Here is an 18307-nt window from a genome sequence, read left to right on the forward strand (position 1 = left end):
TCTAGTTTTTATGGCTATCCTCGGGGGAGAATGGGACTGAGAGACTGGCAGTTAGGGGAAGGTCAGAGAAAAACTTTTGCTTCTGACGCTTTCATTTTGGGGCATTGTTTTCTGAGCCTTCAGCATAGTCATCTATGTTTGACAGGTCTGCTCCATTTCAGCTGCTGGGAATATTCTCAGCAAACACTTACCCAGTGTGTTCAGCAGCAATCAGGCTGTTGGTGATAATGTAGAAGTTTATTAGAACATGAAGAGAGGAATTACCTACAAGTAATTCTGGAGAGCTGGCTACCAGGAGCCAAATGCCTCATAGGCAGAAATTCATTGAATAGCATGCATTTATTATATGTTGCCAGCAGTTTAAGCATTTGAGCTCAAACCTCCTATTAGACCCTCCCCAGCATGCGGGCCACCCACCAGTTACAAGGCATGATGACACGACAGATGACCCGTCCTCCTTGGTAGCAGTATGGATATGGGTAGTAACCTAGTAAAGGTTCACAGACGCGGCGGCAGTAGCGGTTGCCTCGACGGCAGTAAATACAACAATAACCTCTCTCATCCAGCATGGGATCAAATTCTATTCCATTTTCAGTCTGAAAGAAGAAGAAGCCAGTGTTGGGGGTGGGAGAGGAAGGTTCACTAGCAAGAGTTCTCACCAAGCAGGGGAGAACTAGAAGACTGTATGAGTTGGGGGCTTGTGAGAAATTAAGCTCCTTAGCCTGATCATGGAGATACATCTACAGAGATTGAGATTGATTTTGAATGAGCCTCCCGGAGATTTCAAGTTGCTTAAACATTTTTTTTTTTTTTTTGTTAAAGCCATGATCATCCTCCTTCCAACGATTGTGATCTGAGGGGTAGTAAGTTTTGTGAGGGCTCTTTTTTTCTCCTCTATCAAGAGTTTACATAAACATAACTCACATAGTCATTTATTGGAAGTTCTTCCTCACTTGCTTGTCTGGCGTGACGGGTCTTCTCTACCTTCACTTGAGGGACCACCCACTGTTCATTTTGTTCAATCCCTTTTTTTTCGTTGGCAGGAAAGTGAAGATCTTCTCCATCCTCCTCAAAGTCTTGTAACTCGGAAACTAAGATAATAAATGCAAAGTTGTGATGCAACTGCTTTGCAAATGTTCCTGAAAGAAGTGCTTGGGGGAATAGCAGCTGGGGATAGAGATATTCATTGTGTCTTTAAACTGGCATCATTTAGGCATGGACCACTTTTCCAAGCTCCTTCAGTTGATATTTTAGAGTAGTTTCCAAAACAAGCCTGATCATTTCTACATACACAAACTTCTTTGCTTCTTTGGCATCAAACATTTACTGCTTTGCCTTACCAGCATACTAAATTAAAAACTGAGAACAAGGGACTTCTGTATCTCCTACAGTGATGATTTTACCCATGGTAGATGCTCAATAAATATTTCTCGGTTGCCTGAATTGATTTGACATCCTCTGTCCTCCCACTTTCCTTATGTTTCTTGTCTTAAAATTTTTTTTAAAAACTTTCTGTTTAGAAGTAATCTTAGATTATGGAAGAGTTGCAGAAATAGTACAGAGTTCACATATTCTTCACCCAGTTTCTCCTAATGTTATCTTACATAACCATGGTACAATGATAAAAAATCAGAAGTTAGCATTGGTGCAATGTTACTAACTAAACTACAGACTTTATTCAGATTTCATTAGTATTTTTACTAATGTTCTTTTTCTGTTCCAGTATCCAGTCCAGGATACCACACTGCATTTAGTCACCTTTTTTATATCTCTAAAGAGTACCCACAGATGCTTACATTGGTGAGAATAACCTCTCTTGGGTAATAGAGTAATCTATGCTGTGCAGAATGAGGGAGGCCAAATTGCATGTTAGCTAAACAGACTAAGACATCCGGGGGCCTTTACCTTTTCTATGGGCTGACTGGAAGTTGAGGGCTGGACTCTTCTACTCTGGACGTCTAGCCCTCAACTACTTTTATAGTAATTCCTAAAAGAGCGACAAAGAAATTTGTATTGCAGTGATTGTCTTATTTTCTAAGGAAAATGCCACCATTTGACATAGGGAATCCTTCTTGACAGCAGAGTATTGTTTTTGCCCTTCTCTCCTCTATTCTTGGGTTGGACCCACAGTGGTTTGAGCAACGGTCTGGTATAACGACTGCAATGAATATAGATGTGCAAAGAAAGATAGATTAGTTTTTTGCTATCACTAGTCACATTAGGATGGTGTTACCTTTGCTGGGATATTTAAAAGCCTGTCAACATTAATTTTTCTGATTTATAACTTGGCTGTGAAAAATTCCCTCCTCACTGGCAGTCAGCATATATAGACTCATCCAAGAAGGTATAAACCAATCATTTGTTTTCCTAGAAACGTAGCCTCTAAATGCTGGGAATGTTAACCTGTTACTGTCTTAGAAAATAGGAGGAGGATGAGGGTAAGGATGTCATACCTGATATTAGAGTGGGATTGATCCAATACATGGTCACGTTGTCACAAATCTCCAGAATTTTGGAATTTTTAAGAAAATCTCGGTTTTCAATAGGCTTTTCTGCTGGGACCCAAATCACTGACTGTTCAAAAAAAGTTGTGGTAATTTCTTCATTCTGAAAGAAGAAAGTAGCTTAGGGTGGGGATTGGCAGAGAAATTAATAGAACAAGTGAGACATTATGGGATGCTGGAAAACAACATATTTTGAGTGTGAGTAACAATTTTAATCCTAGTGCTGCTGGTGAACTAGCTCTGTGCCTTGCATTCAGTGGGTGTTGGGGGAGTTAACAACTGATCCTTCCTCCATCCTGGGTCTAACAGCAAGGCTGCTTACTAAACTAGGAGCCTTCTCTGTTACCATTTCACTCAAAGTCAGAAAGGCGCTTCATTATTTTCAGCATGTCCTGGGTCTGTGTATGTTTTAACTTGAGCTTCTGGAACCCTGAGTGATTTACATTTGTTTTCTTTTTTATAAATACATTTTGTTAGCCTGCCTTATTTAGGCTTGCATCTTGGGTGGCAAGCAGGATTTGATCTGGAGCTGAAAAAACTCCTATAATCCAAACTCGTGAGATCAATTCAATAACAATGGGATCTAATATTTGGGTTTTACAAGATTTGCCTGTTGATGGTAGCCAGTTATCATACAAAAGATGTCTTTTTATGTTTTAAAGTGAGGTCTCCAGTTTTTGACTTCACTGGCCTTCCTACTATTGCATTCCTTTCATTGTAGATGCTTAGAGTTTATCTCACAGAGCGTTTTTGCTTTAAGCAGCTTTTTGTATACTGTGAAGGACGCCACTTTCTCTTCAGTTTCTAGTATTGAGGTAATTGTGTTGTATACCTAGTTCTTACTAATTTCTCCCGGAATCATTTACAATTCTAAAGTCTTAGCACCTTTGTCCTTGAGTCTGTAACGACCTTGAGATGCATTGAAAGGAATTGTATAAAATGAGGTTGGTATGCTGACTAGCTTTGTTAGCAAAATCAGGGCTATTTATATACCTGCTCTGCATGTTTAAAATACACATGCCATGGATACAGTGTGGAGGGAAGTACAGAAGAGGGTTTTGTCATTCAGGACCACAAATTTGTCTCATTAAAAGAAAATCTGTGGTGTGTATATAAAAAATAAGATTTACTTGAAGCTACAATATTCTTACTATCATGAAATGAATATTTGTGTTATTTAAAATATTTGGTGAAATTAACTGAAGACTAAATTAGGGCCAAAATGAGACATTATGAGCCTTTTCCTTTATTTTTTATTTGTTTATTTATTTTTTGACACTGAGTCTCGCTCTGTCGCCCAGGCTGGAGTGCAGTGGCGCGAACTCGGCTGACTGAAACCTCCACCTCCCGGGTTCAAGCGATCCTCCCACCTCATCCTTTTCAGTAGCTGGGATTACAGGCACGCGCCATCATGCCTGGCTAATTTTGTTTTGTTTTAGTAGAGATGGGTTTTCACCATGTTGACCAGAGTGGTCTCGAACTCCTGACCTCAAGTAATCCCCCTCTTCAGCCTCCCAAAGTGCTGGGATTATAGGTGTGAGCCACCGTGCCCAGCCCCCTTTGCCTTAATCTTTCAGAAAAATAAATCCTATTATATCACTTCAGGTTCTCATTGCTGTCTGGCCTACTCAAATGCTTACATTATTTTCTGAACGTAATTAGCATATGTTATTGTGTATAGTAGCTTTTTAATCCTATTGATTTTCCTTTTATCTTACCTTTGCCTACTGTAGTCATTCCTAATATCCTGAACGTTGATCTATTCCTCAGATGCATCTAACTCATGCTTACTTTAAAAAAAAAAAAAAAGTCTCCAAACTCTGTCACTACCATAGACCTTGGGAGCAGAGCATCATCTTTGGGAGAACGTTCTTTGTTTTCTTGGAAATTCTAGTAACAAGGGTCTGTAACTTCTCTGGCCCTGAGGAGACCAGTAGCATGAAAGAGTAAAATGGGAGCCAATGACAGCTCTAAGACTTGGGTAAGGGAAGGAAAAATAGTCCTCCCCACCCACTACCCCCAAATAAAGAAAAAATAAAGGAAAAGAAATGGGTTAGTGAGAATCAAGATGGAGGGAGCTGGGTGGGAGAAAAGTGAAAAAGAACAGGGAGAGAGAGAAGAAAGAAAGAGGTTTTTATAGTTTGTAGAAAGATCACTCTGCCATGGCCGCGCGCGGTGGCTCACGCCTGTAATCCCAGCCTTTGGGAGGCCTAGGCGGGCGGATCACGAGGTCAGGAGATTGAGACCATCCTGGCTATGGTGAAACTCCGTCTCTACTAAAATACAAAAAAAGAAAAGAAAAAAAAATGGCGGGTGCCTGTAGTCCCAGCTACTCAGGAGGCTGAGGCAGGAGAATGGCATGAACCCAGGAGGCGGAGCTTGCTGTGAGCTGAGATTGCCCCACTGCACTCCAGCCTGGGTGACAGTGTGAGACTCCGTCTCAATAAATAAATAAATAAATAAATAAATAAATAAATAAATAAAGAAGGATCACTCTGATATTGCCATAATTCCACTTTAGATTTTCCAGCTAAGCAGTAAACTAAACCAATGCTTGTTTTTTTCTTCCTATAGTGGGGATATGTTGTCACAATATGACCTTAACTGAGGTCCCCCTTCTCCCACTAATAAAACCATACTGTAATTATAGACAAAATAACAGGAAACAATAAAGAGCCTCAGGGACCTTACAGATAGTTGTATTATAGGCAATAACATCCATCTCCCATTAGGTTTTCAGGGGCCATTCAGTGATTGCACCAGCACCCTAGGTTGCCTTACTTTGGCCTAGCAGGGTGTTTTTAGAGAGTTTGTATCACATTTCAGTGTTCACCTTCTTTGCTTTTGCCTTTCCTAGTGAGGTTAAATGTGAATTATTGGCCGGGCACCGTGGCTCAAGCCTGTAATCCCAGCACTTTGGGAGGCCGAGACGGGCGGATCACGAGGTCAGGAGATCGAGACCATCCTGGCTCACACGGTGAAACCCCGTCTCTACTAAAAAAAAAAAAATACAAAAAACTAGCCGGGCGAGGTGGCGGGCGCCTGTAGTCCCAGCTACTCGGAAGGCTGAGGCAGGAGAATGGCGTAAACCTGGGAGGCGGAGCTTGCAGTGAGCTGAGATCCGGCCACTGCACTCCAGCCTGGGTGACACAGCAAGACTCCGTCTCAAAAAATAAAAATAAAAGTGAATTATTCCATTAGCAGCCCAGCATAAAATGGTAAGGTGAATGAACCACAATCTTTAAAATAGGTGAATACTGAAGTGTGACAAAAGTGGCAAGAACCCCAGGTGGCTTTGGAACTTTCTTTTTAAAAAATGCTTTATCTGAGGCAAGATTTTGTTTCTCTGGCTCATCCCTCTTACTAGAAATCTTTGGCTTCAGAGAAAATCAACATAATGTTAATGGGTGCCCTGGTATAAAAGTATAGCATTGCACCTAAAATTATGCAATTCAGTTTTTTGAAAGGCCTAAGTTCAAGACCCCAGTCTGCTACTCACTAGCTGTGTGACCTTGAGCAAGTCACTTTTTGGCTCTGAGTTCGAGTTTCCTGATCTGAAAATGATGATAATAATAGCACCTATCTATAAGGTTGTCGGAGAATCAAAGAAAAGTGAAGCATTTAGTACAATGTTTGGCACATAGGTAGCATCCAATAAATGATGCCTTTTGCCACCACAGTTATTCTTCTTACATACCTCGTCTATTTCCTCTTCTGGTTCAGAAAATTCAGGAATCACTTTAATCTGAGTTTTGATAAAACATTTTTGAAGACCCACGAAGTAGATGCCAGTGTATCCCTATGAAACAGACAAAACAACAATAAAGCTTCCCAAAAGACCCACTATTAGTAAGTTCCATGATCTGTTGGGGTACCAGACTAGCAAAATTTGAATTCATAATGGAATGCTAGCCTCCTCTAGGTTTCCATTTGAATTCAAATTTTAGATGGAGGCTATTTTTAACTTGACTCAACTGCTCTAATATTTTAAGTGGAAAGCCTTAGGGGGAAAACATCCAACTTACGTTTTTAAAGTCGTGTACTTCCAATGTTTCATCAGTGCCATTTCCGCTTCTGAATATTTCAGTTCTGGTCACAGGATCAATTTCCATGTAAATCTTCTTCTTCTCTCCATTGCTGTAGAAAGTGTGCTCCATGTCATAGGTCTGGGAGAACAGAGGAAAACAATCTCTAAGATATTCAGTGTGGGTCAGGAGATGGAGATCATCCTGGCTAACACGGTGAAACCCCGTCTCTACTAAAAATACAAAAAAATTAGTCGGGCGTGGTGGCAGGCGCCTGTAGTCCCAGCTACTCGGGAGGCTGAAGCAGGAGAATGGCATGAACCTGGGAGGCGTAGCTTGCAGTGAGCCGAGATCTTGCCACTGCACTCCAGCCTGGGCGACTGAGCAAGACTCCATCTCAAAAAAAAAAAAGGATACTCAGTGTGTCCCTAAAGTGAGGTGCTTTTTGGTGCTGCAGCTGATACGGAGATCACTTCAGAGCTGGTATTTTGAATTCAAGCCAAGCTGCTGAACTAATTACTAAGAATTCCAACAGTTTTCTTGGCAGCCTTGGCTAAATAGCAAATGATAGTTTGCAAACCAGCCTATAAAGTATTTTCCCCTTGTGTTAAGCTGAGGGATCACCTAAAACCTATGCTGCTTCTTTAAGCTACCACTTCCCTTTCCAAGTGCTAAGTAATCACGCCCCCCAATCCCCCCACACTGCCCCTTCCCTCGCCCATGAAATTCATTAGGTCTGAGAAAGAGATTTGAATACACTTAAAATGGTTACGTATTGTTTGTCTCCTTATCTATCCAGGGCTTTAATATTGCCACAACAGCCTTGAGTCTATCCTTTTAGAATCTGAAGACTTTCTCCTTGCCAATATTAGTCCTACCCTGCTCTGTTTGCTTCCTTTTGCACCTTAAACTCCAGGAAACATTTATACCTTTCCTTAGTCTTCTCTTTATAGGGCAACCAACCCCACCCAGTTTGTTCCTGGGTTCTGTTTCCCAAGCCATATTCAGTTGTTTTCAAGTTCTGCAGATTCTTTTGTGTATATGGAATTAAGCCAACTGAGCCAAGTGTCCTGCATTAAGTAACGTGGAGCCTCCCAAGAAGAAAGGCTGCTCATCAGGTCTTTCTTGAGTGGCTAAAACAAAACCCCAGATTTTCTCCTGTGCTCTAAAAGAGGCAATTGTATTTCTAAAGACCAAGAGGACCAGTCCCATATGGTACTGCAGTTTAGGAGTAAGCCCTTATCTTATAATTTTAGGGCATATTTATAGGTAGAAGCAAATAAGCGTAAAGGAATTTGTTATCTGTCACAAACCAGGCCAGACCTGATGATGCCTTTTGGAAGTCTATCTTATCTCTGTCATTAGGAGACCTTTGTTTATCAAGTTTCTTCATATTCATTTTTCCTTATGAAAAAAAATTTGGAAAACTAAAAGCCTTAAAAAGCAAGTCTTCAGAGCCCACATTGCTTTCTAATGATACGGTTCCCAGTGGCAGCCTTGTAGAGAACTTACACGAGGTTGGGTCGTTTTTTAGTGTCTGCTGATGCCATTGACTGAATGTTAGTTTAACCTGGTCAAATATTCACCAACTCAACTAGAGAAAAACAAATTGGAACCATTTGTAGAAGCAAGTATTACTTCAAGGGTGGCAAGTCTAATGTAGCTGCTGAAGAGAAAATCAAGAGTCAATGTCATTTACCCCTTGGTAGCTCTACAGTGCCTTGGACATGGTTGGAACCTAAGTATTTGTTGAATAAATTTTCCCCACCAATGGCACATCCTTATCTTCCTAAAGAGAGATTTTTGAGTATTGGCAAGGTCTTTTAAAAAAATCATTTTAAAAGTGAAAGAAAAACAATACTTAGAACTCTCCAGCAACTGCAGAGTTAACTCAGGAAGTCTGGCCTGGTTTGTGATAGTTAGCAAATTCCTTTAGGTTTGTTATTTGCTTCTAGCAATAAATATGTCCTTAATTCCAGCTCTGCAGCCAGCTTGAGAAGAGAAACGTCTACCTATGGCAACAAATTGAGCTCTCAGTCTGTCTGACTTAAGTAGAGGAGAGAGGCATCCACTTCAGATCCAGTCTTGTCAGCTCTCCCAACGGGGGAATTTTGTTAGAAATACTATCCATTTTTGAGACAAATGTTGATGCCACTAGCCATTGGGGGCTGGGGTGGGGTGTTTATTTCATCAGTAGCACCACTGATGGATTATTGTATGGAAAAATGAGGTTAGAGACTAGGGGATGCTGGAACACTGCCTAACTGGGCGAAAGAAAAAATACAGGCTGTATTTTCAATCACTGGTAGAAGACTATGGAACCTACTGGTGACATTTAGAATTTCAGTGTGTTTCTGTGGAATGAGTTTTCCTGCACTGTTGGCAATACACTTTACTTGGACACCTTGCTAGATGAAAACTATTGGAAACTGCCAAGCTCAGCAGATCTTGATTATTTTCAACATTCCTGCAAAGAGTTTTTTTTTTGGTAGGAGAGAAGGGGTCCATTCTGATTGTGCTCATTAACTTGTTGACTTTATGTTAGTAATGATAAGTTACTAAATAGAGTGGGAACAGAATGACTTCGTTTATGTGTGACTCCTTGGTAGGGGGTAGGAGTGGGAAGCTATATATTCACCCAGACAGAATTTCACTATCAAGGTGTCCTTTTGGAACAGACCATTCTTCGTCTAGGAAGATGATGCTGGTGGCCCACTTTGGACTGTTTGGAGATGGGTATGAGCAAATCCAGACACACTGTCTCGCCTGGGTCCCTGTGGAGCACATTGCTTGGGTAATGGCTATGCAAGCTTCACTGGCCCATATGAAGACTGAGCTCATGCCTTTGGCATCACAAGTACTTTGCTCTCTACTAAGCTTCCTGGCTCAGGGGTTGAAGGTCTTTCTGGAGATGAAAGAATAAATGGCTTTGTCCTCTTCAGGAGCAAGCTAAAACAGAGACAGGATGACTGGCCTGAAGAGAGGTGTGAGTGGGCTACAAGTAGCTCATCTCAGCTGCCTCCAACTCAACTTTATTCCAGGAAGGATAAGGCAAGGACAAAATATGATGAGAAGTACACCCCTGCCCCACTGGCAAATAGAGTTAATTTTTGGTGCTTCTAGCTTTCCTTTTCTGTTCTATTTTCATATTCATTCTATACCCTCATAGCCCTTCCCCCTTCTCTTCCCATCTCTGTCTGTCCCTTTGTCTCCTGTCTAGACATCTAGGAATCTTGTGGTGCTTCAGGTACCTTATGACAAAGAAGAAATCAATCTGACCCATGATTTCACACTTAGATATTAGTGATGAATGTTTGTCTGTTTAAAAATTTGAGTGCAATACTTCACTCAGAGGAATGAAGTACTAATGGTCGATTTTATTACTTTATTACTTTGCCATTACTTTCGATGGCAAAAACCACAATTACTTTTGCACCAATCTAATAGGCACAGTGGCACGAGGAATGGGAGATATTTGGGGGCAAGGGCATCTTTCCAGCACCATTCAAATGGGCTCTTACTCCACCCACACATAAGGCTGGCCTTAACTATAAGAACCAGAACATTGGAATGGAACAAGGAAGCCAATGGAGTGGAATAGGAATCAGAAGTGAAATGAGACAGATATGTGATTAAGTCCAGGGAGTGAGAGGTGTAAGGAGACCACACTGACAAAACATGTAGAGGACACAACCCATTTTTCTTCCCTGCCCAGGAATTCTGTCTTCAGTCCAGTTAAATCCTCCATTCAGGCAGCAAATGAGCCCTAACATCCCTCTTTCACGGTTTTCCCTGTTTTCTTGCCTCTGTGGCAGTCCCTGAGATCAGAAAAGAAAGCTTTTTATAAAAAGTAAAGCTATCTCAGACCTCAGTGTGATGGATCTGTTTTGGGGGCAAGAAGCTTTAGCCTGTCCTGACAGGGATTTGAGGGCATTTGGCTTAGGTTTGTTTTTTGAAGCCTGTGATTAATCTAGCTGCTCTTCACTCCATCTTCATCCCTTACTGTCTGTTTATGAGGTACACTCTCCAAAGGTGAAATACATGCTCAGAATAGCTGGCTAGCAGGTGTTAGGCTGGAAGGAAGGGAAGAGAATGCACTGTACCATATTATTATTAACCTAACTTGGGGGAATTAAAGGGCCTCTGGGTATTTCTTTACCAACACAGAGCAGACAGATTGTTCCTTATGCGAAGTTAGAGTTCTGCATCTTCAATCACCATTTGGCAATATGCAAAATATTGGCATAAGCAGTACAGACATTCTTTTTCAACAAGAAAAAGCTACTTCTTTTATCTACAGACTTGAGCTGGCCAGTAAGTTTTTCCCCTACCCATTATCCCCATCCCCGATTCTTAAATGCAGCTGAAGAATAGTGGAAAGAATCTTCAGATCTAGTTCTAACATTAACCCCACCACTTACAAGCTGTGTGATTTTGGGCAAGTCACTGAGTGTCTCTAGGGACTCAGTTCCTATTTTAATCCTTCACTCCTTTTCATCTGTAACGTTAGATAGTTAGCAAAGTCTGCCGAGATTTGCTCAGATCAACCTGTCAGGTTGATCATTGGACTACTCCTACTGCTACCATCTGTTGATCATCCAGGCTACTTCCTCTACAGCCCCAATTCCACTCCCAACCACTCCAGAACAGCTGTCTTTGAAGGCCTAGGCTCTTCATCCTGGTGTCATATAAGTTGTTCAGCAAATGCTGCCTTAGGAGAATGAAGAGACTGACTAAGAAGAACATGCCATCACAACCACAGCCTGGCTCCACATAATTGCTGGGAGCTGCCCTTGAGTAGCCCAGAGTAAGAGCTGGTCCAGTGAGAGTTGTACAAGGGTGGCCCTGGGTCTCACAATGCATTAGGAGGAAAATGAAGGGAGGTCTTTTTTTTTTTTTTTTTTTTTTTTTTTTTTTTTTTTTTAAGAATGCCAACATGGCACCATCTGGTAAAGCTCAGTCTCCCTGTCAAAAAATATTCCAGTTACGTCTTCAACTTTTTCCTTGAGGGTATATTAATATTTCTCTAGACCCACATTTCACCCACCAGACTGTGGTGTAGGAAAGCCCAGAGGACCTGGGGAGGAAAGTTGTTTTCCTTGTGTGCCTAGAGAGGAGTGAAAAAAGTTAATATTGGGCTAATGCCCAATTGTGCGTGCCAAGAAATAGGCACGCACAAAAAGTTGCAGTCAGACTCATCAAGAAAGTGCTTCTTCTGAGCAAAGGATTTTCAGCCTAGAATGACAGTGGGCTCACAACGCTGTGGGAGACTGTTTTAATGATCACCTGCAAATGAGGTGTGGCAGGAGGGCAGAAAAACGCCCGCTTATCCCTACCACTCCTCATTGCTCTGGTAATATGTAGAAGTTGAAGGAACATCCTCACAAATCTGTTGATTGCTGTGTGGTCCTGATGGCTTTCAAACAACCCTAAAGTCACCAGGCAGCTCCTATGTAAGGCAATAAGGACCATCTTTTATTTATTAAATGTATGATTCTTCTGCCTCACTCCACAAAGGATTGGCAGGGATGGGCTACAAGGTCTGTGCTATGTTTCTAAACTGTTGGTTTAAAGGCTAGGATTTTTCTGATTTGTTTTCTTCATGTTGGATTAATTAGCTGAGGAGTTGGCTTCTGACTGTTTCCAGTAAAATGTGTAATACAGGGGGCTTTAAGCAAGAATGTTTCTTTGGCGATTCTGCTTCAGTGATCCCAGGGCAATCACTGCCTGGAAGGGAAGCCTCATTACGATGCTTTCTCAAAATTGCTGGGACTGAATAGGTCTCTTCTGCTTATTTAAGAAAGCTGAATAGAGAGCTGGATGGACCTGGCTTTCATTTAGCTCAGGTGGCTCCTATATGTGGCTGTGGGTCAGGGGCCTGGGACCTGTAAGAAAATGCAGCAGCTCACCCAGAGTTAGTCATCCTTGTTTCACTTTATTTCGATTTCTTTCTCTCTCTGGGGTGTGTGTGTGTGTCTGTGCGTGTGCACACCTGTGTGCACACACACCTGAGGTGTGTGAGGGGAGGAGGTCAAGCATGGCTTTTTCTCAATTTGGATACAGGAATCTGGATCTTTTGTACACACCAAAGCGGGAGTGAGGAGAAGGACTTACTGGCATGGAAATGTCAACACCAGATGTGGGATGTTAAATAAATACTGTTTATTATACACAGATGTTGAAAGGCAAAATAAAACGGAGGCGTGGTGGAGGCTAGGAGAGCAAACACTAAGAGCTTGGAGGAATTCCCAGGACAGCAAACAAATCACTGCCACCAGTAAGCACAGTTGCATACACAGCTCTCTCTACCAAGGGCCACAGAGTCCCCACAAGTCTCACAGACTTGTTAAGGAAAGCCCAAAGAGACTGGATTTTAATCTGCTAACTCTTGTTTCTTGCTAGGCCATACCATTAAGGAGAGAGTCTTTAATTTGTGTAAGATACCTGGATCCTTTTCCTGTGCAGCTCTTCCAAGACTAACCTGACTGCTAGTCTCTTCCCAGAATTCTTAAGTCTGCTCTAAGGCAGGCTTATTGACAGTCTCAGCCATTGGAAACATAGATGGTCTCCTGAGCTCTTTGTCTGGGACTTGAAAGTAGTAGTGGACTAAGTAAAACATCCACATTTCCAGCTTATTTCTTAGTTTTTAATGAACCAAACCTGGTCTTGTGAAGGCCAGGACTTAAATATCAAAGACAATAAATCATAACTCCCCACTGGAACGGAAAACCAACAACATTTGTTCATGGTAGAGAAACTTGCCCTAGGGGACACCTGTTGTCTTTATCTGGATTACTTCATAATAGCTTTGTTCATTTCTGAGAGTCTCTTTGCTGAAAGTGACATCCCAAAATGGATTACTTCAAAAGAGGTTTGATTTTTGATAAACTTTATTCAGCAGCATATCCCACCTCTTCTGTGTATGCACTGACCAAGTTTTACTTTTGGTTTGAGGTATCATAGGATTGCTCCTTATAATCATTAAAAACAGAACTAGAATGAGATGTAAAGGTGACATAATAGGGAAACAGAGGAGACCATGGACCTGCTAGTGAGTTTGACACTTTGCAATATAAATGCAAGGTCTCCACCTAGTCGTTTATAGCTGCACTGAGGCAAATAGCACTACAAGTTTATAAAAACACATACACTCTTTTGGAATAGCATTTGCAGTACCAACGACAACGATAAAACAAGAAAGGCCATCTGGCCCCTTATTTAGGCAAGCCTCTAAGGATGGTCAAAAGGACTAGCTATCCACCATGCCCAGTTAAGTACATTGTGGCTATGGAGAACAAAAGGATTTATGGCCCTTTAACTCGTGTATAATTTTCAAGAGGATCCAAGATTCAACTTGTGGGGTGACATATCACCTTGGGAATTAGCTAAGTGGTACCAGAATTGTATTGGAATGCATTTTGGCACTCTTATTAATTTGCTGTTTTCTTCCTGATCTCTATTGCTTTACCCACCCTGCCGGCCTGAACACAGGTGGCTTCTCTAGAAAGACATTTGAACGGTAAGTAGTTCAGAAGCAAGGAGCAGTAAGGGGAGGAGGAGGGGATAGGGCTAACTATAGGCATTGGGTGATGCCTGAAATCCTTTCTGGAACAAGGTGTAAATAAAAAGGCAAACAAAGTAGGCTGCCTTGCTCTCCCTCCTACTTAAACCTGATAAGATATCCTTTGGGACTAAATGAAAGTGGGTATGACAGCAGAGGTGGAGAACCCAAGGGTGGTTATGCCTTATATCTCTGTTTTCTTTCAGACACTTAGCCAGCTTATTTTCTACTTTTCCCCCTCTGCCTTTCTCTCCCCACTGACCCATATCTTTATCTCTGCTCCTATTGCTCCTTTGGCTCCTAATGGTCCATGCCAACCCATTTTCTTGTATCATCCTCTTTCCTGGATTTGTGCTTTTTCCTCCCTACACCTGTTACCAAATAGAAATGAGCATCTTATGACAACAAATTAACAACAGTAATAACAATAACTTCAGCAGCAATCCACACACCAACAGAAAAACATGGCAAAGCCAGAAAACTATCTTCACAACTTGTAGTTTGTATATTTGTTGATTATCTTTCAAATGGAAATTGTGAACATGAAGGGATTATGGTTTTATTTGGGACTATGGTTTTATTTATTTATTGTATATCTAAACTTGCCCATTGCATATGAGCCCAGGAGTAACAATAACACTAAGGTACAGAAATACAAACTACAGTGGCTAGCCAAGCTTCACCAAATGACCCCCGTATCAGAAGCTTTCTGAGTTATCTGTGATTAATGACTTGGGGTCGCATGCTTCTACCTTGTGGCATTACTATCTCCGTGGGACGGTGATGATTGCAGCTGGCAAGGAGCTGAAAAGCTCTGTTTTTTTTTTTAAGTCATAAATAAATGTGAATTCAGGTATGAGAATTGCTCCTCCTGAAAAGCAGCTTGCTGCCTGTTCTCACTGCAGATGCATTAAGTCAGAAACATAATCCCTGAAAATCCTTTGCTGCCACTTTGGGTGGTTTCTCCTTATGTGGTGGTCTAATTACTTTTCCATCAGTTTCTGCCCAGATAATTGAAAGAAAGATGGAAAGTATTTTTTTCTTAAAGTAAAAACTTTGCTCCTAGGAGGAGTCTTAACTCCTCAAATACAAGCATTATAGAAGAATGGGTAATTCTACACCCTATCATTACTAACCAAAATACAGAAAACAAGTTTTTTTCCCCTTACCAAAATAATTAGGCAAATGAAGGAGAGAAAAATCTTGATTCAGTTTTTCACACCACCAGAAAATAAACACAAAAGAGACTTCACGATTTTCATTTTCAGAGTAATTTATATGCCTACTAATTAAATTCAATCAAACTCAGAACAGAAGCATCAGATTATGATGTGTATTTACTTACTTTTTTGGGTACCTCCGGCCAGAAGTGCTTGCTCCCCCAAAACAGGACAATTAGAGTTAGGGCCAGGATACCAAACACCAGTCCACAAATCTTAAGTGATTTACATATTTTCTTGGATTTAAAAGCTTCTGCCTAACCAAAGAACAAAGAGAATAAAACAATACATAATAAACCTCAATAAGCAAGCCATAATTCAAAGTCACCTTTGATTCCACTTTCTAATGTTCACTTTGCAATATGATAAATCTGTGAAACCATGCTTCTGCTCAAAAGGGAAAAAATATGAATCAACTTACATTTAGAATGTGACAGTCTTCACAATTCTCTGGAGGATTCTTTGCCATGGTCTCTCAGCACACAGTACTCTTTCCCTGCTTTGAGAGGACTGAGAGACCACTGCTGAGGTGGAGTTGCAAGTGAGTCGGCTAACAGATGCCAGAGGAGAAGCTGAATTTATATGGCTCAAATATGTCATACCAGAGCCTGAGGGAGCCCAGGGGACTCCTGTGCTGCGATTTGTTACATAGATATACCCATATATGTATATAACTTCTGTGCACAGAATTCCATCCAGAATGGCAAAGACAGAAGGTTATAATGAAAACTATTGTCCTGGGGGTTGGGTTGGAAGGGGACCAAACCTAGGACACATTGAAATGATTTTTCACTATGAACTTAAAATATCAGTGGCAATACATGCTGCACACTCCAGAAATAAGCAAACAAAACAAAGAAGGGAACGAAGTCCTATTTTCGATTCCATTTGATTCAGCAAATATTTATTGCAGGGATATTAAATGTCAGGCACTGTGCTTGGTGTTTGAGATTCAGAAATGAAAAGATATTGCCTCCTTCACTAAGTTAAAGCTCTTTAAATGCTGCTATCAATATGTACTTAACTAATTATAATGAAAACAGGATAAAATAAAGACTAATTCTAAGCTCTCTCTCTTCATATTCTGTCTCTGATTTTTCTCCTTTCTTGAGTCCTCTTCCTCAGTCTGATTTTTAATGTTTACATGCCTTATGGTTCTTTTCTTGATGATCATTCTCACTTTACACAGACTTCTTAGATTATATCATTCATTCCTACAGCTGAAAATATCACCTACATATCAATGATTTCCACATCTGTACCTGTAACCCAGTTCTATCTTAATTTCAAGGCCATTTGAACATCTCCACCTGGATAGACCTCAGGAATCTCAAGCTCAACATGTTCTATATCAAAGTCTTCTTTCAACACCTTCTCCTAACCTGCTTTTCCCCTCATATTCCCTATCTTAGTTGGTGGCTATATTAGTTTGCTAGGGCTGCCATAACAAAATACCACAGACTGAGTAGCTTAAATGGCAGAAATTTATATTCTTACTGCTCTGGAGGCTAGAAGTCCAAGATCAAGGTGTTATCAGGGTTGGTTTCTTCTGAGGCCTCTCTCCTTGGCTTGTAGATGACCATCTCCACATTCACATGACATGCTCCCTCTATGTATGCCTGTATCCTAATCTCCTTTAATTATAAGAACATCAGTTACATTGGATAAGGGCCCATCCGTATGACCTCATTTAACCTTAATTACCTCATTAAAAACCCTATTGCCAAATACAGTCAAATATGGAAATACTGGGGGCTAGGGTATCAACATATGAATTTTGAGGGGACATAACTCAGCTTATAACAGTGGAATTGTCACGCACCCAGTCTTTGAAACCAAAAATCTGAGGTTTTGTCTCTTTTTCACATTCCCTTTATCCAATGAATCACTAGATCCTATCTATTCCAATCAATCACTAGATCCTATCTATTCTAAATTTTTATGTCTCTGAAAGCTGTTCTTTCCTCCCTATGCTCAGTGCTAACACCCCAGTTTAGTTTGTCATCCTTTCTGACAAGTCTCACATCCATACCTTTTACCCAGGCTGTTCTCTTGGAGCTCTACACCCATATGTCCATCTAACCTGCTAGACATCTCCAATACCCAACAGACACCTCAAATTCCATATGTCCCAAACTGGCTTAATTATCTCTCCTTTCAAACATACTCTTTTTTTTTTTTTTTGGTATTACCTCTCTCACTAAATGACACAATAATCAGTCTCTAGAATAGAAACCTCCAAATGATCCTTGATTTCTTCCTGTCTTGTTCATCCCCATGGCTAATCAACTATTAAGTCCAGTTAATTCTGCCTCTGAATTAGCTCTGCAATCCTATTCTCTCCATTGTCAATCACCACTGTTTAAGTTGGGGCTCTCAGTTACTTTTACTATTGCAATAGAATTCTGTTTTCCTTGTCTCTCATACATTGTCTTCAAGATGATCTTTCTAAGACTCAAATCTGGGATAATCTCTTCCTTGCTTAAAATCCTTTAGTATCTATTCATTGTCTATAAAATCCAAGCCACTTATTGTGACATAGTAGGCATTTAATGATCTGGACTCTGTCCAACTCTCTAGCCTTGATTTTGGACAATTTTTTTCTACAGCGATGGAGCCAACTGGGAGGTCGCAGCTGGGCAGGAAAATGGGGCATGTACATATGACTGCCTCCACATCCTAATGTCTCAAGGAAAATAATTTTCTAATTGTTGGAGACATGATTGTGCGTTAAATTGATTACATAAATTATGAAATATGTCACGATTCTATATGTTCTACCATTCTTTGGTCAAGCTTAAAGAGAGAAAAAAGAAAAGCCACAAGAGCAGTTTCATGGAGAAACTTATGTTTATTGGGTCAGGTGGTTCCCCTCAGTGATGTTCTTCACTCTATGCCTCTGACGCCTGCCTCACACTGTACACCCTATTAATGAACATGCCCTACTTCTTCACACTGTAGGACATTTGCCCATGCTATATTCATTGCCTGGAGTCT

At 40.9% G+C, this 18307-nt stretch overlaps 1 protein-coding gene across 1 annotated transcript; it reads right to left on the bottom strand.

The window, feature by feature from the left end:
• Positions 1–218: 218 nt before the first annotated feature.
• Positions 219–17241, bottom strand: TNMD (tenomodulin). The gene is made up of 7 exons (XM_003917971.4): positions 15732–17241; positions 15436–15567; positions 6530–6670; positions 6202–6303; positions 2454–2607; positions 925–1091; positions 219–596 (listed from the first exon to the last, which is right to left on the bottom strand). Exons 1-7 carry the CDS (start codon positions 15777–15779, stop codon positions 387–389), a joined length of 954 nt encoding a protein of 317 aa, XP_003918020.1. The 5' UTR covers positions 15780–17241; the 3' UTR covers positions 219–386.
• Positions 17242–18307: the final 1066 nt, after the last annotated feature.

Source organism: Papio anubis, chromosome X, assembly GCF_008728515.1.
Source record: "Papio anubis isolate 15944 chromosome X, Panubis1.0, whole genome shotgun sequence".
Taxonomy (NCBI): domain Eukaryota; kingdom Metazoa; phylum Chordata; class Mammalia; order Primates; family Cercopithecidae; genus Papio; species Papio anubis.